The 23,940-nt window shown below is 38.4% G+C and overlaps 1 protein-coding gene across 1 annotated transcript in view; it reads right to left on the bottom strand.

Moving 5' to 3' along the window:
• The window catches only part of SUPT6H (SPT6 homolog, histone chaperone and transcription elongation factor), a 2,620,423-nt gene that overhangs the window by 1,212,215 nt on the left and 1,384,268 nt on the right, over positions 1-23,940 (bottom strand). Inside the window, exon 19 of the mRNA XM_044054882.1 lies at positions 8,972-9,048. Coding sequence (XP_043910817.1) covers positions 8,972-9,048 — 77 coding nt within the window. The remainder of the gene's footprint in view (positions 1-8,971; positions 9,049-23,940) is intronic.

The raw sequence follows: 23,940 nt of genomic DNA, 5'->3' as shown, positions 1-23,940 counted from the left end.
AGTAGGCACCGCCTTGGAAGATTTAGCTGCTTTAGCCCTGGCAAAGGCCTTAATTGACATGGATGCAGGGGGCCTAGCAGCTCCACGTATAGGAGTAGATACATCTAGGGGAATAGTATCTGATAAATCCTGAGAAACTGTAAGAGCAGGTGGAATCTCAGTAGCAGATTCAGCCATGCTGGAAGAGGCCTCGGTAGTAGGAGGCATGCTTTCGGCCGAAGGAAGAACCGCAGACTCTGTCTCAGTCGAAACCGAGACACTCGCGGTTGGCTTAACCGCGGTTTCGGCCGAAACCGCGGACCGCGAGTGTCGGTCCTTTTCCTTACGCTTTTTAGCTAAATGTGAAGTCGGAGTCTCCGATGGCATGATATAAGCAAAAGTGGAGCCGAAAAACTCCTCTGCAAACTCCGACCGACGTCTAAGCATCCGTCGGTTGAAGGAAGCACAGGCTAAACAAGCTGCTACGTCGTGGTCTGGGCCTAAACAAGATAGGCAGTAAGAGTGGAAGTCTTTATGAGGTATTTGTTTCCCACAAGTTAAACAGTTATTCACTTTTTCTGACATCGGCTGAGGCAAGAAAGAGTCCCCAACGGGGTACTTAGCTTTTTAGAAGTCTTCGGTAGTAGTAATCTCTGGATCTGACCAACTGGCACTTGCGAACAGCTTCTGCTTCGGGCGCCACGCGGCAAGAAAGACTGGGGAAAATGGCGTCGGCTGATGCCTTTATACCCGAAGAACTGCAGCTATGACGTCGGGTGAAGTGCGACACCAGCCGAGGCCAGACCCAGACTTTGGAATCCGGCCGACCGAAGGGCTGCCTGAGGCCAGGACAACCCATTTGTTAGGACTGCAGATGCATCCTTGAAGGACATCAAATGACTTTTGCCAGAGTCATGGCCTTAAACTAAATGCCAAAAAATGTATAGTCATCCCCTTTGGAAAAAACAAAGTACCCACAAATTACCACATGGGTGGTAATCCATTAAGTACAGAAAAAGTAATCAGAGACCTGGGGACCCAAGTTGACAGTGACCTCTCATTTGACACCCACGTCGCCAAAGTGGTTAGAAAGACCTTCTACCTTGCCCACCTTATCATGAAGGGATTCACATCCAGATCAAAGGATGCCATTGTACCCTTATATTCCTCCCTTATCAGGCCTATGATTGAGTACAATGCCCCATTTGGTATGTACCTCACCCGGCACCTGCAGCAGCTGGAGAGACCCCAAAAGTACCTTACCAAGAGGATCAAGGGTCTCCAGCATATGTCATATGCTGCCAGACTGAAAAAGCTCCAGCTCTATTCAGTAGCATACCGCCTGCTCAGAGGTGATCTGTGCCTTACGTACAAGGCCATGTCCAATCCAGAATTAATGGACATGCTCCACCTCAAAAAATCCAAATCCATCAGAGCCACGAGAGCTAAAGATCTAAACCTCAGCACAAATGTGAATAGGACTTGTTGTAGGGACAGATTCATAACCCAGAGGCTTCCCGCACTCTGGAACAGGATACCTGTCCATGTTAGGCAGAGCCCCTCACTGACTCTCTTCAAGAGAAATCTGGACGAATGGATGGGTGATCGTAGGTTTACCCCAGGGGTCATCTCTGTGTCACTGCTAGATAGAGGCACAGTAAACTAAATTTAATTTAAATTGTACACTTTTGTATCATTACATGGGGTGGCGAAAGCCACATACACTTTGGCTAGGCTTATAAATGCCATAGGGCAGATAGCCTAGTACTATACTATGAAACTATGAAATATATATATATATATATATATATATACATATATACACACACACACATACATACATACACACACACACAATTTTATATATATATATATATATATATATATATATATATATATATATATATATATATACACACATATACACATACAGATATTATATATGCATAGACATACACACACTTATATACTTTAGGCAGGAAGGGGAGAGCAGGCAGAAATCATGGAGACCCATCTAGTGGAAGTGAAAGTTTTCAACAAAATCATTTTCCAAGTGCAAATTTTTTAGACAGGAGGAAGTAGCTGCTCAAAGCATGGAAGAGTTCATCCTTCTAGCACACAGTTAAGATCCAAAGGGGGATGCACAGGTTCTCTCAGACAGGATGCCCTCTAAAAACACCGAGCCTCAGGCCTGGACATCACAGGAAGATAAGGGCTGAGATGGCTGAAAGATTGGCTTTAACAGATGAATATGCCAACCTACCTTTCATGAACTCACACAAAGTAGAACAAGATTAACTCCACTTTTATGGGATCCATATTTTTTTTTACACTGACACCAAATGAAAATCTCTTCCATTTGGTTACATAGGATTTTTGGGTAGTGAGTATCTGTCTCATGGAGCATGCAAAGCAGCATGTCCTCAGAAAATTGGTGCCTGGAAAGGATCACACTACTACCATCCACAGAGTTAGGCTGAGGAATGACAGGCTGCGGTAAAGCATTAAGCCCTTCTGTTGTGTGTGATCAGGTCCATTTTGCTTGGTAGCTTGTGTTGGCTGTCCCTGGCTAAAAGACAGAGAAGAGGGGAAACCGATGCTGACTTGGCCAAAAGGAAGTCAACAGTATAATTTATTTTTCTTTTTGGATTTTTAGAAATGCATACGGTAGCTCAGGAAGTGAAGGGAAGGCATAAACAAACCTTGCTGTTCACTGGAAAGACAAGGCATCTGTCCTCCAAGCCTGGGTACAAGGAATCCTTGTGCAGAAAAAAGGAGGTGTTTTGTTGCCCTCAGAGACAATTAAGACCATCTATGGAGTACCCCACCTGTGGACTACATTTTTTCGACTTGTTTGTTGAGTATTCATTTGTGTGTGTGTGTGTGTGTGTGTGTGTGTGTGTGTGTGTGTCGGGGGGGGGGGGGGGTCTTTGTCCTGGCAGTCTTCCTTAGCAGGTCCATCACTGTCCTGGGAAAGGATGAAAACTGCTTGAAGGGACATGTTTATCTTGGTGACCAAGTCCCAAGCAATCTGAGGTAACCTGCACAATTTGCAGGATCTTGTCCCTCCTTGTTTATGCACCTCATAACTATGGGTATTGTATGTGAAAATTCTTACAGGTACTGGTATCCAAAGATGGGACAAGACCTGAAGGGCCTGAATGAACACCCTCATCTTCTTCAGGTTGATGTGTTCTGCCCTGAGGTCCGTTTGCCAACAACCTTGGATCTTGCAAGTCCCCATCCACGACCCCCCCCCCCAAGCCTCGCTGGAAGCATCTGTGTTTGAGTCTGCAGCCTGAAGGTCAAACTTGGATTGAGATTCACCTGTGATGACCCTTGAGACAAGGTATGAGAGGTCTGCATCTACAGGGGATTGAGTGTGTTGAGACCAGACATTTTTCAGGTAGCACTGTATTTTCCTCATATGGTACCTGGTAAGTGGAAGCATAGGGATGGTTGCTGCCATGTAATCTAGTGTTATGAGACTCTCATTTGCTAAGCACACCTAGAGAAACATGAAGGATTTGAAGTAAGCTCCGAGATTCTGCACCTTCACCTGGGACACGAAGGCCTGCGTTTTCTTTAGGTTTAATCTGCACCCTAGGAAAACTAGGTTCTGAGTGGGCTGAAGGAAAGAATTTCTAAAATTGATGTGGACATCTAGTTGCAAGAGAAGGTTGAAAGTGAACTTGAGGTGCAGCAACAGTGTCTGCGGTGATGAAGTCTGGATAAACAAATAGTCGGGGTAGAGGAATATTTGTGTTCAAGATAAAGAAAAATAATCTGGTACCACACAGCAGTGAAAATCAATATGTCCTTTATTGTAGTAGGTAAGCGCTTTCTCGGAATAACATCCGCTTCATCAAACCAACAAAGATAGAATAGTAGTTACATTTTTAAACACTAAAACATCCAATCAAAAATCAGATAAAATGTGCATCATAGCTAAAAGTCACGTGATAAAATACATCTGTAGAATCTATAGATCGTTAAAAAATTGAATAAAACAGACTAAATGAACAATATGCATTTAAAACTGGTAAATACAATAGTAAAAAATAATAAAACATGGACTATTGAAATATACATGATAAAATATTAAAGAGAGATCAATGCTTTAATGGCCGTGCTTTAAGGAAGGGTTTCAGGGAAACTTTGTTGTTTAAACCAGGAGGTTTATCAGCTTGAAAGCGCAAAATCCAGTTCTGTTCACTAGATTCTGTTCTATTATTTATGTCACCTCCTCTCTTGGCACTATGCAGAATCTCTAGTATCATAAAGCTAAATTTATGTTCTTTACCCTCTTTAGCTACATGTAGTGATAGTGCGCTGGTTTCTTTAACATTCCTGATATCCCTAAGATGTTCAAGTATTCTATCCTTAAACACCCTGTTCATTTCCCCTATGTAAAATGAGAAGCAGGTAGTACAATAGCAGAAATAGACAACATTTTTTGTTTGACAATCTGCATAAAAAGCAGTATCTATTTTAAAACCCAAAGTGGGATGTGTGAAATGATTACCAATATGTATATGTGTACAGGCCATACAATTTCTACACATATATGTACCAAGTCTATCAGATATTATAGTTGATTCAGTATTAAAGGATCGATAACAGAGCTGACTCTTCAGTGATCTATTATTTCTAAAAGCAAAATCTGGCTGTGTGCCAGTGACCCCATTCAACTCATGTACAGTAAACAGAATATCCCAGTTCTTTTTAATAATATCACATGCTACATGCACATTACTGGCAAAGGTCAATGGCATCCTTAGTTTATTCCTAGAGGTATCAGTGGAAGCATCACTTGAGAAAGTATTGTCAATATTATCCCAGTTGTTAATACTAGTGGGAAGGGGAGAAAAGTATGGCTGGCACTTACCTGATCTATGAAAGTACATGTTTGTGTGTTTATTGTACAATGTGTTTATTTTTAATGATGTTTATTATGCTTGTGCTAATAGCTACGCCAATCTATCCCTAGCTAATTGGGAAGCTAAACATGTACTTTCGAATAATGAATACCAGGTTAACATCAAATGGTATAAACGTTTTGTGGATGATATTTTTTTTGTTGTGGCATGGCTCAGAGCAGCGGCTACAAGAATTTCTTTTATGCTTAAATCAGTTGAATACTTTTTTGAGATTTACCTATGAATATTCTGATAAAGAAGTAGAGTTTTTGGATGTTAAAGTTACTAAAAATAATTCGTCCACTGTGTCTACTACTCTGTATAAGAAAACTGTTAGAAAAAATAATGTTCTACACTATGGCAATATGCATCCGAACCATACGAACTTCAGTGTTGAAAGGACAGATATTTCGAACTATGAGACTTTTTAATGATGATGATAGTCTCATTGCTGCATTACAAACACTTAAACAAGAATTTTTAGAAAGAGGCTATAGTAGTAAACTTATTGATTCTCAAATAGCAGAAGGATGGCGGCATAGATCAGGTAAGTGCCAGCCATACTTTTCCCCCCTCCCCACTAGTATTAAAAACAGGGATAATATTGACAAAACTTTCTCAAGTGATGCTTCCACTGATACCTCTAGGAATAAACTAAGGATGCCATTGACCTTTGCCAGTAATGTGCATGTAGCATGTGATATTATTAAAAAGAACTGGGATATTCTGTCTACTGTACATGAGTTGAATGGGGTCATTGGCACACAGCCAGATTTTGCTTTTAGAAATACTAGATCACTTAAGAGTCAGCTCTGTTATCAATCCTTTAATACTAAATCAACTATAATATCTGATAGACTTGGTACATATATGTGTAGGAATTGTATGGCCTGTACACATATACATACTGGTAATCATTTCACACATCCCACTTTGGGTTTTAAGATAGATACTGCTTTTTATGCAGATTGTCGAACAAAAAATGTTGTCTATTTTTGCTATTGTACTACCTGCTTCTCATTTTACATACGGGAAACGAACAGGGTGCTTAAGGATAGAATACTTGAACATCTTAGGGATATCAGGAATGTTAAAGAAACCAGCGCACTATCACTACATGTAGCTAATGAGGGTAAAGCACATAAATTTAGCTTTATGGTACTAGAGATTCTGCATAGTACCAACAGAGGAGGTGACATAAATAATAGAACAAAATCTAGTGAACAGAACTGGATTTTGCTCTTTCAAGCTGATAAACCTCCTGGTTTAAACAACAGAGTTTCCCTGAAACCCTTCCTTAAAGCATGGCCATTAAAGCATTGCTCTCTCTAATATTTTATCATGTATATTTCAATAGTCCATCTTTTATTATTTTTTACTATTGTATTTACCAGTTTTAAGTGCATATTGTTCATTTAGTCTGTTTTATTCAATTTAACAATCTATAGATTCTACTTATGTATTTTATCACATGACTTTTAGCTATGATGCACATTTTATCTGATTTTTGACTGGATGTTTTAGTGTTTAAAAATTTAACTACTATTCTATCTTTGTTGGTCTGATGAAGCGGATGTTATTCCGAGAAAGCGCTTACCTACTACAATAAATGACATATTGATTTTCACTGCTGTGTGGAACCAGATTATTTTTCTTTATCTTGTATTCTCTGGTTTTTGCATCTGATTCCTTATTTGGTTCAAGGACTGTTTTTGTTTGGAATATTTGTGTTCCTTTGTCCTGCAAAATGCTATGACTAGAGCCAGGCACTTTGTGAAAACCCTAGGGCCAAAGAAATCCCAAAAAGCACAGAGGAAAACTGCAAATGAATGATTCAGTAAACATTCTCAGTAACTTCCTGCAAGACTGTGGTATGAGAATATGCAAGTATGTGTCCTTGAAGTTAATAGACAGTAGAAAAGCCCTTGGAAGGATAAAGGGAAGAAGAATCTGAATTGACAGCATTTTGAAAGTGGGTACTTTGAGGAGGGTGTTGAGCTGAGAAAGGTCCAGTATAGGTCTCCAATGTTGTCCTTTTCCTGGCACCAGGAACAACCTGGAGTAGAATTCTCTTCTTACAAAATGAAGAGGACTAGCTCAATGGTGCCTTAGAAAACTGAGTCCGGTAGGATGGTAGGGAGAAGATACAACTGGTTGTGTTGAAGGTGAAATAGCTATGAATAGAGGGTGCTCTTTCACAGACATTCTGTAACCTTGTTTGATGAGAGTGCCTTTTGGAGAGAGGGAGGGAAGGACTGAGGGGGGAGAGGAAATTGGCCTTGGTCTCCCAGATATGGGATTCCTCTCAGGTTTTTCTGGAAATCTCTTTCTGAGAGCCTTCTTGTGTTTCTGAGAAAGCCTATAAACTCTTCTGACAAAAGTGGACTTAGCAGATAACTCTTCGAGTTTCTGGGCATAGATAAAAGTAAAACTTGTCTATAATCTTTGTTCTTGCAAGGTCTTGAATAACATAGCTGCATCAGGTCTGATCAAAAGTCACTATCAATAGGGAAATCTAGGTGCTTTGCTTTGAAATTTTCTGGTAGAGTCTGACTGTGTGGATAACTATAAGCTATTTAATTACCATGTAGCAACTTAGGCTTTGTAGACATCAAGACCTCAAGCTGGGTCTTTGGTTTAGGGCTGCTGACAGCCTTGGAAAGCCAGAGGTGTATTCATGGGTTCTGACTTTCTAATCATGCAATCATCCTCAATAACAAGTAAGGCTAAACTAACCTCCTTTCCTTGGTAAGTAAGCAATATTCAGCAGTGAATGTCCCATGATCCCTCGCCTGTCAGGACCATGGTTTATTCAGTTAGGTAACACATGCTAGCAGACAATGTCATGGTGGCCACTAAAGGTACTTTATGCTAGATGCCTCAATCACAGCAGATGTCAGCTCTCAAGGTAGGGCAAGGGTCTCAATGGTACTGAAATCCACAGACTAATGACCCAGCCCTTAATGGAGCCTTCGTCCCCCCCGGTCTCCATCTTCTCTTTCAAAAAGATGTCTGACAGAATAGCAACCAATTCCATGGAAAATTTTGGTATGAAGGCGGCAAGCTGTATGTGTGTTCAAGAAGGCCTGGACAACCACACATTTTACTCAAAGGGTTTTGGCCCTGGATTCCCGAGATACTGCAGGTGCTGCAAAATATGCTAGATAAGCAATGTTAACACCAACTGCACCAGTCTTTAAATGATATTTGTCTGTTACAGTCACATCTACCTCAATTTAAAACGGTCACAGCTCTCCTAACAGCTGCAAGCAGGGAAGTCAATAGATAAACATTACAGTTTTGACTCAAAGATCTGGCAGATGTTACAGAATTAAATTAACTTAAGAAAAGTTCCTCAACAGGGTACTTTTATCTGCTCATTCTTGAGATGTAGCCTGTCCCAAAAGAGTAACACACTCCCTTTCTCTGTATAATGCACGGTGTATGCAACTAGCATTCAAAGAACTAAGGAGACTGACAATGAGTGAGAGTGTACACACAAGACAGAGACACAGCACATAAGTAATACAGCACCAAGTGAGACACTGCAACAGTGAGAGAGTGTGTGTGTGTGTGTGTGTGTGTGTGTAAACTCATTCACATGTAAAAAAACAGATGAACCAGTAATTACTGAAGTATTTTAAGTTATATTCCTCCTTAAAGCGGTATATTCAATACCAAAGAAAGTCTGATAATTATGCCCAACATGGGTTAAGTATGCACATCCCAGCTAATATCAGGATGCAAAAGGAAGACTGTTTAGCCTTCCTAGAGAATAGGACTAAATAAAGTAACTTGCTAGAATCAACAGGGAGTAAAAACCCACATGTGATTACTTTAGTACCACACCAATGACACTCCACAAAAGTCTTATTTACACAGATCCAGCACAATAAACGTTTTGTAATAACCAACCTCTTAAAGATGTTTTACTGCTACTGCAAATAAAATACACAAAATAAGTAGGTAAATGCCCTGCAGTGACCTTATTCCAAGATTATGCTTTCACTTGTTTCTCTCAAAAAATATGACAACTATTATTCATTTCCTATAACTGCCCGCAAGTCTCTTACCTATTTTCTCCTGCAATGGCCACAACATGAGGTTTTTTGGTAAGAAGAAACTTCTTCAATGTTTCAATATCTTTAGCCTGGTACAAAAAAAAAAGTTGAGATCACACTTTCAGTATTTATCTCTCTCAAAACAATTTGCAAATGCATGTATAAAATTTTCATTTATCACACTGTAATTTGTGACATGAACTTAGATAAATTAATAATGAAAAAATATCACAGTAATACTTTCCATTATCATATATGGGAATTACAGTTTCCACCAAAACGTTATTCGTGTGTAATTAATCTTACTCGTACAATTTTTAGTTCCTTATTGCTTTTAAAATCTTAATCACTCTACACCCCTCATACTTCCGCCTTTCTTCACCATCATCTTTCTTCTACTTTGATCTACAACCATTTGCTTGCACTACATAGATACATATGCACAAAGGCACATGCATGCGCGCGCGCACACACACACACACACACACACCTCAACTGTGTGAAATTTATATGCCCTACTGTTTTTTTAACAGTAGCTTATATTCAAGACACTAAAACCACAGTCAAGGTTGGTCTTTCATTTAGAATTCTCCTATCCCTTTTTTGTGGCCTACACTCTGTTACACATTATTCCCAAAGTACCAATTATTCGTGTGAAAATTACTTCCTCTACCGTTCACCATAACTCTAGATCTATTACTTCACTTACAATATTCAGTACTTCATTAGAGCTGGTTTAAGCTTTGATTTCCACTTCTGTGCAAAATGCTTTTTTTGGCTGCTAACAACATTAAATTTAATTAGGCCTTACTATGCTGCAACAATTCTAAATTTAGACACCATCTCCATACCTCCTTGGTTAACTTATGCTCCAACAATTTATCTTCTCTTTAGCTGGTCGATTAACATGTACATTGACATCCTGAAGGTAAACCAATGTACATCAAAACCCAAAACTTCAATTACCTAGTATGAATGCGCTGAGGAAGAACCTTTCAGAGCATGCAACTTTATAACAGTGCTTTTTAGAGCAGGGCAAGCCACCCTGCAACTCAGACACTCCCTTGATAATTATATATACTAACTGAAAGAATACACAATCCCCATGGAAAGAGAATATTCCCCTACTCAGGGGTTGTTGATTTCACATACTTGCCTATTTGTACAACTGATCAAATGTGGCTGATTAAACAAATTTCAACCAAATTAACATTTTTTAGAAGGTCTTTAAACTCCGATAACACTAGACATTCCAAGAAGATGTTCACCGTTTCCCCTCTCCCTTCCCTTCACATCTCCAATATCTCCTATACACTTGAGGAAAATTTCTGAAGCCTACTTGGGAATACTAAAGTACCTATGTAAATATTTATATAGAAACATCTTAAAACTGATATCTGTAGCACACCTAGAAGCCTTACAAATTTCCTCCAATTCTTCTTTTGTAAACCGTCAATCTAATCTTCCCTCTCAATTTTTTATTCATCTCTTCTGATTTTTTATGCAATTAGTGTAAAATGTTAAGCCTCACCAATTATCCCTTTCTAAATAGCATATTCTTCTGCTGATTCCACTAAAATCCCTACCAGAACTGATCTTTCACGTCTAAATTCTTATAGCAATCCCTTACATCCCACTTTATCACTTTCATTTTTTAGTATCCCCCAATTACAACCTGCCATCTCCTGCCCATTTTCTGTACCCTTAGTCATACGTATTCCAACTGAAAATCTCCTCTCCACTTCCCTCATTGATTTAGTTTAAGAAGTGTCTGCCATCTCATATATACAATATTATATATAGTTATTTCTATTCCCTTTAACGGCTTGCTTTCAAAACCCTAACCTCTCTGCACCTCTTGTACTTATACGATGCCCCACCATCATGTTTTGCCCTCATTGATCCGCATGTGCTACATACAAACCTCAAATGTGTAGCTTTACAGTATCCCTTCAGATCATGTAGTCATAATCTACCCTTTCCAGCAAGAATTAACAGCTTATACCTCTTGTCTACTCTTGTCTTCTTTACTCTTGCCCTCTTCCCTTCCCAAATAAAAAAGTCTTCAACTCTAATGTCATCCACAACTTTTCCTCTGGCTGATAAATGTATGCCTAACATATACAAGCCCAAAGGAAATTAACTTTTCACTGACTGCATCTTACTATTCCTATCCATTACTGTCAAATCTCTCCCTCTCTCCTTTTTTTTTTTTTTTTTTGGAAAATAACTTTACACTTGGTTTCATCCCACATATCCTTAACTGCCTTAACAAAATCCTTTTCAATACACTTGCATAAATACTTGTTTTTCATGTCCACATATATATGGATACTTAAAAATAACCAGTACTTACATATTATTGCAACCAAGAGACAGGTGTTTCATCGTTCACTGCTTCAGGGTTCGTTCCCACACATCCAAATAATAATATAGTCAGCAAACCTGTCTTCTGTTTTAAATTTTTGAACCCTTTGCTTGGGCAAGAGGTACATTAATGCAGACCACCTTTTCGGCATAATGAATGAACGGATAACGATAGTTGCAGTACAAACACTGCAGGGATGAAGGGCGCAGTTTACAAGGGACTGACCTAACAATACATTCCACATAGGTACAGTAGCATGGATTGTGTACTGCTGAGAGGAAAACTTTGGATGTACATCACTCAAAGCGGACGTTCACATGTTATTTAACCATTTTATTGATGGGCAGAGAGCATTTTTCAAAACTTCTGTGAGGGGCTGGTAAAGTCGCTGGGGCATCAAAGGCAGTGGCAAAATGAAAAGGGCCTCCACTCAGAGGAACTGTAATGAGCAAAGGCTAAAGGAGCTTAGTATAAATAGTGGGTCCACATATGACTGTTAACAGAGAGTTTAGCGGACATCCAGAACGGAAGCTAAAGTATGGAAACCGCAGGAACTTGGGTGCTTTTTGAAGTACCTCAATCACCATGGAAGCAAGACTGATACTAGAAATGTTGCCGTTGCTGTTAGTCAAATCGGTACAGCACTGTTTATATACTGCTGTTCACATCCACCTACGAGTTATCCCAGTCTGCCCAATTTTCTTAAAACCTACTACAAACTGTGAAAGGAGTTATAATGCCTAAATCCCACCCCACTGTTTAGCACTTTTAATGGACTGCACTACTGTCGATGACTCCCAAATCTTCGATGTTTCCTTGCAGTTATAAACTTTTAAGTTTGTAATACGTGTAAATGAAACATCTCTCCTGGTTGTGGTAATTTTTCTATATAACTTGAACAATTATGACATATTTGTAACCTGATTGCGATAATACACAAGCACCAAATAACCTTTACTAAATATGACATTTTTAAAATGTGACAGACATACACACACACAGTAATAGAAAACAAATCATAACATTTTCATGCAATGCACACATTTTCTTTTTAATAATTTCCACATACTTAGACATTACATAAATTAAACGTCTGTCTTCCCTTAAATTTCACAACTCCTGAACATTATTCTGCATATACTATATCCACAAATTCCATTTACCTCCAAGTAATTTGGCCCTTATGTTTTCTAAAGATACCACTTCAGTTCTCATCTCCTTTACATTACTCAATTCAGTTACTGCTGGTTTAGATTTTACTTTCCATTCTCAAGTAATTACTTTTTTTGGCATTAAACTTAATAAAGCCTTACTATGCCTAGGCAATTCAGATCCTACATCCTGGCTAAAAAGAATAATTTCCTGAGTTTTAATCATTTGCTCCCCCCAACATTTCTGACAATGTACTCAAATGGAATTCTTAAATTCTGCCAACTTCTTACAAACCCAAAAATCACATTCGTAAATTACCTCTCTCTTTGCCATCTCTCCTTTAGCATTTGCAAACAACCCAAGTAAAATATTTTTCTGAAGTCTGCTTTGGGTATACAGATAAACATGCAAACACTTCAGTGCAAAAATCCTAAACCTTCTATACTTTGATGCATACTTGGGAGCCACATAGATGTCCTCCCACTATTCCTTTGTAAACATACACTCACTTCCAAACCTTTTCTAACTCCTGACTGATTCTAATAGTTATAATACAATATTTTATACTACTGACTAATTATCCTTTAACTGCAGCTTCTGTTCTACACTCAGCTAAAATATCAACCAGAGCTGGTCTTTCATTTAGTATTCCCTTTCACTTTGCCTGTACTCTACCAATCCCTGGTAGGGAAGAAAGTCTCTACCTTGCAGTGCAATCTTCTGCTTAGCCTCATCCCATTCTTTTACCTTTCCCAATACCTTGGTTAATTCGGAAAATTTTCTCTAGTAAACTTCAGCCCCCCCTTTGCTCATTTTCTACACCCCTACCTGCCCGAAATCCCTACTGGCAAGATATGTCGCCATTTCCAGGTTTGATATAGCAGCTTTCATTCTCCTTTAGGGCTTGCATCCAAAATCCTCCTTTGTCAATTCTTGATTTCACCTATCTCTTCATTCCTTTTCATTCCGATTTATAACATTCTGATTGGGTTACACCAATGAGCTTTAACTGTTTAGCTCTAAAGTAGCCTTTCAAATTAGGTAATACCTAAATGACTTAATTCTACAGGAAGCAATCAACATATCCCACTTAACTCTATCTTTTCCCAAATTCCTTCAACTCTCTATTAACCATCATACACAATTCCTCCACTGATTGATAAAAAATATGCCTGACCTGTACATAAAATTAAAGGGGCTAAAACATCTTCACTGTTTGCGCTTAACAGCCATAAACAATAGCTTTCAGCTTCTCAGTTTTTTGTATTATCTTTTGTTTATAGTCTGTTATAGTCTTTACAGTTTATAGCCACATAGGTGCCACAACAGAATTCTTTTTAATCCATACACCTAAATAAGTCATCTTATTTCCGCAAACACACATGCACTGCTTATCAAATCATGTTTGGGTACACACAGCCTTTGTTTTATCTTCATTTTTATTTTATATCCCAAAAAAACTTGAAACATTCCCAAAATGTTTTAACACACCAAAATGGCCTTTTCTGGATTAATAAAGTACAAAATATCAGCTGCAAATAAAGTGAATTTTTCTCTAACTTTTCTTGATTATCATACCAGTTATGTCCTTGAATTTTTTTAGGTACTTACTTTTGTTAATGGTTCTAAGTATAAAATAAATAAAGATGAAAGAGTATTCTGGCCCGATTCCTTTGTTCAAGTGCAGCTTGTCGGAGAGAAATCCTCTCACATATATTCTTGCCTGTGACCCTTCATATATCCCCTCTTAGTTAACTTTATTATTCTATATTAGCTTGCAAATACTACTACTGTTCTACTCAAAATCCCAGCTGACTCTATTCAATGCTTTCTCTACATCAAGACCCATCAACAATAATGCACTTTTGTTCCACTCTGCTTCCCCCTGAATCAGCATTGTTCTACTCGTGCAGAATGTTTGCCTGTTCCACAAATCCACACTGATCACTAGTTACCCCTTCTCAAGAAATTTCTATCTTCCCTAATATATCTTGAATCACGTCCAGTTAAGTTGTCCTTTTTACCGAACCAGAAAAGCATCAGTCTCTAATATTTACTTCGTTACTTTTAGTTTTTATCAATACATGACCTTAAACAGTTTTCAATTTGAGTCGATGCTTTCAACTGGATGACTTCTAAGATGGCTGCACACTGATAAACAACTTAATTTCAGCTCTTCCAGTATGAAAACATAAACTGAGAAATAATACCCAGTGATATTTTCAGCCTGAGCGAAATTCATTTACTGGCTAGTAGGTACCATGCCTGGATGCCAGCAAAGAAGAAAGTGACAGATCCAACCAGAAAAGGTGAACAGAAAACACTGGCTGGGAAGAATCTTCTAGCTGTTCAGCAAAAAGCAGTTCAAGCTTCTATTTTGGTTCAGCACAAAGCAGTTCAGCCTTCTATTTTGGTTCAAGACATGTCTTCCAGTAATTTAGAGAGGAAAAGAACAATGTACTCGGAGCTCATTAAAGTAACTGAAACAGTGAAGGAGTACATCTCAAATAACAAAAGGCTAGAAGAAATAGAAGCTGTAATTAGCTATTAAGACAAACTGATAAAACTGCAAACATCAGAGGATGAACTGAAGAAAAAGCTGGCTAGGTACGAGACTTCTCAAGAAGAGCAGTTTCAAAACGAACGGTATACTTAGAACATAACGTGCACAGAGAAAACCTGAGATTTTCTGCTGTACCAGAAAAATGGAAGGAACAGACTGTATTAATTATGCAAAAGCACAAATAAGCAGCTGGACTGGTATTGTATAGCATGACTTGTTAATTGAAAGGGCATATCAAGTGTATGACCCAAACCTAGCCATTGGAAAGCAGCCAAGACCCGATTTAATAAAGATGCAATCATATCATAAGAAAAAATGGATTCTGACAAAACTATGGCAGAAAGGGAAAGGACTCGCTATACACCAGGCAGAACAGAAGCAAACTTATTCCAATTAAAAAGGAATATTAAGAAACAGGTGCAAGAGTCCAGCTATCATCAGAATATTTTCCCTGTGGGAATCAAATAAATTTTTTGATGCAACGCAGGCTAGGGGGGGTAAATAAAGTTTATCCAACAAAAAGTGAGCCAGCAAAAAGAAGGGGACTCTGTTTCCCATTCTTCTGAAAATAAAGCTTGCAGATAACTTTGCCAGTGAAACATTTTCCAATATTCCAAAAGGAAAATGCTTGAAAGACAGAAAAAAGCACAGGAGTCGACTAGAAGAATCAGGTGTGCCTTGGACATGAACCAGAATCTGGTGTTGAGAGATGGAGATTAACAGAAAGACCAGCAACACTGAAATTAGTGAAAACATGGATGACAAGTGTCAGTCACATTTGTGAACTACAACTTTGCATGAAAAAAGTGTCTGAGAAAGACTGGACTTTTGTTGGTTTTTGTTAAACTCGTGGGTGAACTGTAAAGCATATACTCCACATTATGTCATTAAGGCATATTTTTTGAACCAGTGGAAGATTTGTGGACAAAAAGAGTTGATGGAATTTATCTAGGGGGAAGAAGGCAAGAGTTAAGTGGAATAAGTTGATCCTTCCAATAGAACAAGGTGGCTTTAGGAGTTCCTGATGTGAAACTATTTTTTAGTGTATTTTTTTAGAGCTGCACAGCCAAGGCCCATACACATAATAGAAACAGAAAGTTACAATTCAAAATGGAAAGGGATGAAGGAGGAGAATGGCTCAATAAATGAAGAGAGTGGGATTCTGGATGCAGATAAAAACAACCACAAAAAACATTATAAAATAGCACTAAGTATTTTAAAAACTAAGCCAACACGAGAATGGAAATTTTGCCAATAGGGATAACTCCAAGTAGGGGTACAGAAAATAGGCAAGAGGGGGCTGGAATTTACTGGAGAAAATTGGCAAAGGATCCATGATACTTGAAGCAAGTACCTACAGAAGGAAAAGTAAGAGTGGAACAAGGTGACAAAGGTGTTTGGGCTTTAAGTTGGAGACTACCTTTTTTACCAGGGATTGACATAGTATAGGCAAAGAGTAAGGTATAGGGGAATCTTAAGTGAAAGACCTACTCTGGAAGAGTTTTTAAATGTAACTATTAGAGACGTTGCTGTTAAAAAGGGATAATTAGCAGGATATACAAAATACTCATGAGAACTAAAAGAATCAATCAGAGGAGATTAGAAAAGACTTGGGAAGACAGACTGGAAAAGCAGTTTACAAGACAACAATGAGAGGGCATGTGTGTTACTCCAAAGAATGCAACTAAGTCTAAAAGGTTTAGTATCTTTACTTGGAAGTGTGTGACTTAAATGAATTTTTCATAAGATAGATAGCAAATGTTAGATGTGTGTTTGGTGAAGAAAGAGGTTACTGGTGGGGGAACATATGTTTTAGGAGTTTTATTTGTTGGCAGAACTCAACAATTCCCTACTGAGTACTCTGTCAGAAATACTGAGTGACCAAATGGCTATTAACTAAGGAAATTATTTTAGAAAATGGCATGGAATTGCCTAGTCGTAGTAAGGCCGTATACAATTTAATTATGCTGGCTGTCAAAAAACAATTACTAGAAAATGGAAATCAAAATCTAAGCCAACTGCATTTGAAGTACTGAATATTACTAATGGGATAAAAGAATTGGAGTAGGGATCTTTAAAAAAGGGAAGGAGCAAATTACACTGAAATAAATGAAAATTGTGGGAACAATATATGCAGAATCATGTTCAGGAGGAGGAGTGAGGTTTAAGGGAAGGCAGGAATTCAGCAATTTATGCGATGCTGGATTAATAACTTCAAGGAAAGAAAATGTGTGTGATGTACATAATATGTAAATGGAAAAATGTAAATATTTTCACTTTTCTGCTAATATATTTTTACCTATGTGTTAAATGATAACTTAAGATGCGTTTAAAAAAAAAAGCTTTCAATTGGATGTACATGCTACTGCAAAATATAACTTCTACCAAGTCTAATCTAATCATCATACCTTGGGGAATAATATATAAATCCTATCAGAGTTCCTGCTGTTAAACTGACAAATGTCCATTCCATAGGTATATGGTATACATTTACTCAGAAATCTATTTAATATTTTCCCTTCTAGGTCCCCCTTATATAACCTTTACTACTTGAACTTAGTTTCCAGCAGATATCCATAAATAATATTCCTTCCTGAAGGCTAATTATTTCTCCCCAAAATTTCAAGCTCAGTAACAGTAGCTTCTGGTGGAGTATATAAATACAAACCAGTGCAATCCTCCTTCCCTGCCAATAACCCATTAACAAATCTACCATTGTCTTTCTTTTCCTCTTATATCACTACAGAAGCCCCCGCACAATCAGTCCTACTACTCCCCTTTTCCTCAGTCCCTGATGCTCTGCATTTCTTAACAAATGTCAACACTCTGTTTTCCATCTGTACCTGCAATGCCACTTATTCCCCATGTTAAAACTGATAAGGCAGACATTCTGATAAAACTCATTACTTTCATATATTCTGCATGACAATTTATTGGAATGTTTCCCTCTTGAAACCTCTGCATGCACACTTTGCAATATAGCTCTCAATCTCTAAGCACAAGAAACCTCAACAAAGCCAAAACGAATGGGAGACAAAGGCTCAAAATTAGAGAGAGACTTTTAAGTTTGCTCTTACAGTCTTAAAAAGTTGCTATAACAGGTTTTGCATTACATGTACTTTTGAAGGATTAGAAGTCTAACTCAAAGATGTCTTTATTCAATAACTTCAATCCTCAAGGGTTTGTCAGGAAACCACAAATTCTGAGGAACAGCAAAAATATGAAGCAAAAATATGGATACTCTGAAAATCTGAACAGTTGAAAGCTATGCTTGGCGAGTAATCTTCTTTGCAATTATTTCTTCTCATCTCTGAAACCATGTCACATTAAAAGACATTTTGCTTTAATTAAGGCACCCAAGAAATAAAAAACTAAATACATTTTCAAACCCTAACCTCTTAACTCACAGCAAATTATATACACCTTACAAAATGGGAAGTTACCCTCCATACAGGAAGCTGCCCTGCACTAATATTTTTCAAGACATATAGGCATGTTCTTGTGTTTCACACGTTTTATTTAACCTAGCCCAGTTTCTATACTTGGGAGAAAAGCAAGCAGAATTCTTTCTTCCAATCACTTCTGCTACATTTCCAAATAGATAACCTCATTTATGTCCATATAAAAGCTCTTTCCTCTTGAGTGTTTACTCCTTGGTCCCCAATAACCCCCTTTATTACTTATTACACTCCAACTCCTCCCTCAAGTAAAGCACACCTTGCTGAAAGTTTTTCATCTCATGCCATATTTTCCTCAACTCTCCTTGTTCGGTCTTTCGTAGAACATCTGCATTTGCAAATGCAACCCTCTGATCAATCCAATACTGTGTCAATGGCATGCCTTCCTTCTCTACCCATTTTGCCTTCAATTACTACACCCAGTGCTCTTACTACCACAGCATGATTACTCCTCTCTTCCTGGTAACCAGCTGAAAATGTCTCCAATTCCGATTTTGGGTCCTTACTACTTATTTTTGGTCTGGGTTTCTTGCAACAGTTAATTTACTTGGAGGGAAAACATGACACAATTAACATTCTTGGTCTCTTACTGGGATCAAAAGGTCACAAACATTTCATGTCAATATTCCACCTGTTGCAATCTTGGTCTGTTTTCCTTAACATTCTCTCTACCTTTAATATTTTATAACCACCACTCTTTTTTATGCAGCTTTTCTACTGCATCTGACTGGAATGCTACAGATTCTTTTATGCATTACATTTCGTTCTGTGTGTGATCTTGAACTGTACACTTTACTTTCTTACTATTAAACATCTGTTTAAACTCCCACAACATACACTTTATTCCAAAATATGTACAATACTGCATTTGTACATACAAACTAGAAGGTGCGAGCTAGTGCTCTAATTTGGAGCTTTCCTTTAAGGCCAGATCTTTTCCCATAATCAAACTATAGCATGTTCCAGTGCAGGACCGAATCTGTTTTTCTAATCATACTTAGAAAACATTTCCTCTCCGTACTCCCTACCATGCAAGACTACACATTTTCTTTCTACAATAATGCATTAGTAAAAATCCTTACTGCTCCACTGTTTACCTATTCTTAGTTAAATGTGAACTCTTCCTATTTAGCTTTGATTCATTACATGTCTTAATGTCATTTACATTTCCTTACTTTTGTTTAGTCTCATATTGCTTCTCTGTTCTTTCTATTAAACCTTTTAATCTACCTTTATTGCTTCTCTGTTCTTTCTATTAAACCTTTTAATCTACCTTGCATAGTCTCCTACTTATCACTGTTGCAATATTCCTTACAAAAGGGATATCTTGCCAAGGATAGCCATAAATCCAGCCAGCATACCAAAGCCTTGGGCCTTTCCAGATGCTGTATGTCAGATGTAGGCCCTACATCCGAGACATAAGGGACCTAAGCGATGCACAAACACCATTGCCCCGGGGTAACAGGAGCAACTAATGAGAAAGAAAAGAAAGATGGTACACATGCATCCAGAAAGAAAGCAAATATGACCTCTCAACAAGAGGGAGAAGGAAAAAAAAACAACAGGGGGAAGGGGGGAGGGATAGATAGAATGTTGCAACAGTGATAAGTAGGACATCTATTGTCATGACAAGTTCTTACAGAAATGCTCTATGCTCTTCCTTAATCACTGTTGCAGTATGTTTTACAATAGGGAAAGTATTAGAGCTACTGTAAAAGAGGAGGAAGGAGAAACTGAAGAAACCTCCAAAAAATCCATGGAGGATTGACATGGCAAAATTTACTCTGGCCTTAAAATCACATCCAACTTATAGTGCTTAGTAAAGTATGAAAAGAAAACCAAGTAGTAACTTCCAAAATGGTTCTAGCATCGAGACCCTTGAAAAAAGCTCCCGAAGAGGCAACTGCCCTAGTAAAATAAGCACGAACAGAAGTACAAAACTGCTTGTCATGAAGAGTGTAACAAAAAGAAATGGCTTTAGAAATTCAAGAAAAGATGGTTTTGCTTTGACTGCCAAGCATAATTTCTTGTTCTCAAAGGAAACAAAAAGTTGCTCAGACTTCCTAACATCTTTAGTGTTGTCTAAAAATCTGAGCAGTCTTATGCAAATCTAACAAATTGGTGAAAACACCACTATTCTGAGCAGAAGTAAAATAGAAAAAAAAGACAGATGGTCTGATTAAAGCCAAATGATTAACCACTTTAGGTATAAATAAAAGAATGGTTCTAAGAGATATTCTGTGTGTGTGTGTGTGTGTGGGGGGGGGGGGGGGGCAGAAGCACAAAAGGAGGAACTGTTAAAAGGGCCAGAAACTCAGAGACACTCTTGGTAGAAATCAAAGCCACCAACAGGAACGTTTTCCAGGTGCAAGGCTCTGAAGAGGAAGAAGCTGCAGGTTTGAAACTTGGCTGAGTCAATTTCCCAAGACTACATTTAAGGTGCCAAGGAGGAGGAATTTGTTTTCTTGGGGGGGCTAATATGAAGGACACCCTTAAAGAACTTTTTTAGCCTCAAACCTACAGTTAAGTGGTTGATCCAGAGGCAGACAAGCAGTAATGGCTGACAAATGAGCTTTAACAGAAGAGTATGCCAGGCCAGAAGTGAGCAACTCATACACAAGACAGAACAGTAGAAATAACCACTAAAAGGGAGTCCTTGTTCATTGTTGTAACACTACGAAAATCATTTTACACTTTTCAACACAAGACTTTACTAGAAGTGGCTTTTCTGGCCTCCTGCAAAACCTAAAGCACATTCTCATAAAACTGATACCTAAAAGGAATCTAAATCCTATCACCCAGAGTGTAGACTGTAAGATGAGAAACTGAGTGAGAATTAGAGAGCCCGCCATCCTGAGGGGTAACTTATGATGAATGCCTTTGGCCAGGTGAAACATAATGGGAAATGGGCCAACAGGGAGTCAACAAAAAAATTTTGAGGCTGTCCCATATTAACTTGTGTAGTGTTTTTGGCATTCTGGGCAACAGAGGAAGAGAGGTTAAGTATACAGAAACCTCTCTTCCCAAAAAAGACATGGTATCCACCTTCCAAGCCAGACAACTTGGCACTCTGGAACAGAACTTTGGGAACTGTCTATTCTGAAGGGAAAGTAAAGATCGACCAGATGAGTACCCCACCAGTGGATAATGTCTAGGAAAACTTCTCTGTCAAGCATCCACGCATGAGGATCTGACCTGGATTTGCTCAGACTGTCTGCCACAACACTGTGTGCCGAGAGAATACAGACTGCCTAAAGAATCAACTGATAGCAGATGGAAAAATCTCATGCTATGAGGGCTAGTCTGCAAAGATAACACTTTATTACTCTGTTTATGTACCACATGACAGTGGTGGTGTCCATGAAAACTCCAAAAGGACCTGGAGTCCTAAGGTAACACACAGAGCCTGAAGAGCTATGATAAGAGCATTCACTTCCTTGATGTTAATATGCTTTTTTACCTCTTGTGGATACCATACCCCTTGGAACTCCATGTTCTTGGAACAAGACACCAGGCCAGGTCCGAAGCATATGTAAACAACTCTCGAGTGGGAGAAAGTATCTGAAAAAGAAGGCCTGGATTCTGGGAAATTTAGTGGATCCACCACTGACATTACTTCCTTATGCAAGGCAAGAGAGGAATGGCAAAGTTCAGAGGGTGACTATGCTTCAGCCAAATTGTTTTCAGATACCAAATAAACTTCCTCATTTCAAGTTAGGCAAAAGGAACCATTGCAATAGTGGAAGCTATGAACCTTAGGGCCCTTAAAAACTCTCCTGCTGACATTTCTTCCAAAGGAGAAAGGGACTGCAAAGACAGACTATTAGGAGGAAAGACAAAAATCTTAATAAGGGTCTAAATCCTGCACCTCAAGAAATTCTGGTCCTTGGTTTTCTGCATGTCAAGCACTAGACACCTTTCAAACAATCTTATCCTGTTTCATTTTACCTTTCAATTGAATATGATTGTGTTTATTGACATATTAATTGTCTAAATGATTAAGCTACATTCTGGTTACTTTGTAATAAAATATACTGCAGACTATAAAAAAACATGCCAACCCACTACAGAACTGTCACTCTTTTAGTGCATCATCCGAAGATGGGGCTGGATGACATGGAATCAGGAAGTAACTGGGCAGCTGTTCAACATACAGTAAACAGAAACACCAGCTTATTAGACTTAATACATATGAGTCTGCTTTAGTAACTGAAGTAAAAACTACACATTTTATAACAACAAACCCCATTTTACAAGATGAGTGCATAACTATAACAAAAGAAAGGTTGAAAATCTTGCACTTTACCTTTAAATATGGGGAATTAACTTGTTTCTTCTTAGACATGTGTTCCACAAATAATCATTGACTAAAATATTCTGCTGTGTCAAACTTTTAGCACAATCTCTCTGCCACAGTCTGGAAGGGATCACGGTATGTTTTACAAAACTAAACAATTTCTCCCTTCTACTTTTTCTTCTCAAGTATTTCTGTGAATCTCAGATCATCAAATCTGGATCTATATTTACCAAACATTTGTTTATCAGGAAAGTCCAACTTGGAACAAAGCCAATTTTCAAAGGAGGCCCGGGAAGAAATGTTCCAGATGCATGGCTTTGTAAGGTGGGAGGAAACCAGAGCACCCAGAGGAAACCCACACTGACACAGGGAAGACATGCAGACTCCACACAGGAGGCACTCCAACAGAGAATTGAACCGGACAACCTCTTGTTGAGGGGCAACAAAGCAACTGCTGCACCACTACGGCATCCAATTGCTCTTTCCTGTTAGGCAACTTCATATTCTGCTATTTTGTCTTTACACTTTGTTCCCTATTTTACACTTAAGCAATTCATTTGAACATTTAAGTATATCTTATCTCTCTTTGGTATTCTTTTTAATAATACTTTTAATGCTTTATCAGTTTTGTCTTGCAATGAAACCATTTCCTTTTTTTTTTTAATGTTTTTACTTCACCAGAAGGCCACTCTGATGAAGTACAGTTCTGTAAGAAAGTACTGTTGTGTAAGAACTTGCCATAACTCTAGATATCCTCCTCTTCTATGTGCTGCTGTATCCATAATATCAGGGTGTTTGCCTCTGGTGAACTCTTGTATGTCCGGCCATTATATAAAAGTTAAATGCTACTGCTAGGGCGTGTGCGACGTCCCGCATCTCTCAAGGATGTCAGTCGTAAACGGACATCAAGTATAAAGTGGACGTCAGCACGCAACCACTTCATAAGTGAATACCGCCAGAATCAGCGGCTACAGAGTGGGCACTCCAGGAGTCAGGCAAGTGCAGGTGGAAGGCTGGGTGGGAAACTATACAGCAGCATATAGAAGAGAAAGACATCTAAAGTTATGGTAAGTTCTTGCACAAGAATACTATGTCCCTCTATTCATATGCTGCTATATCCATAATATTAGGGAGAGTGCAAAA

This window comes from Protopterus annectens, chromosome 13.part0 (assembly GCF_019279795.1).
Source record: "Protopterus annectens isolate FY-2018-M chromosome 13.part0, PAN1.0, whole genome shotgun sequence".
Taxonomy (NCBI): Eukaryota; Metazoa; Chordata; order Ceratodontiformes; family Protopteridae; genus Protopterus; species Protopterus annectens.
This window is presented reverse-complemented; position numbering and strand designations above follow the sequence as displayed.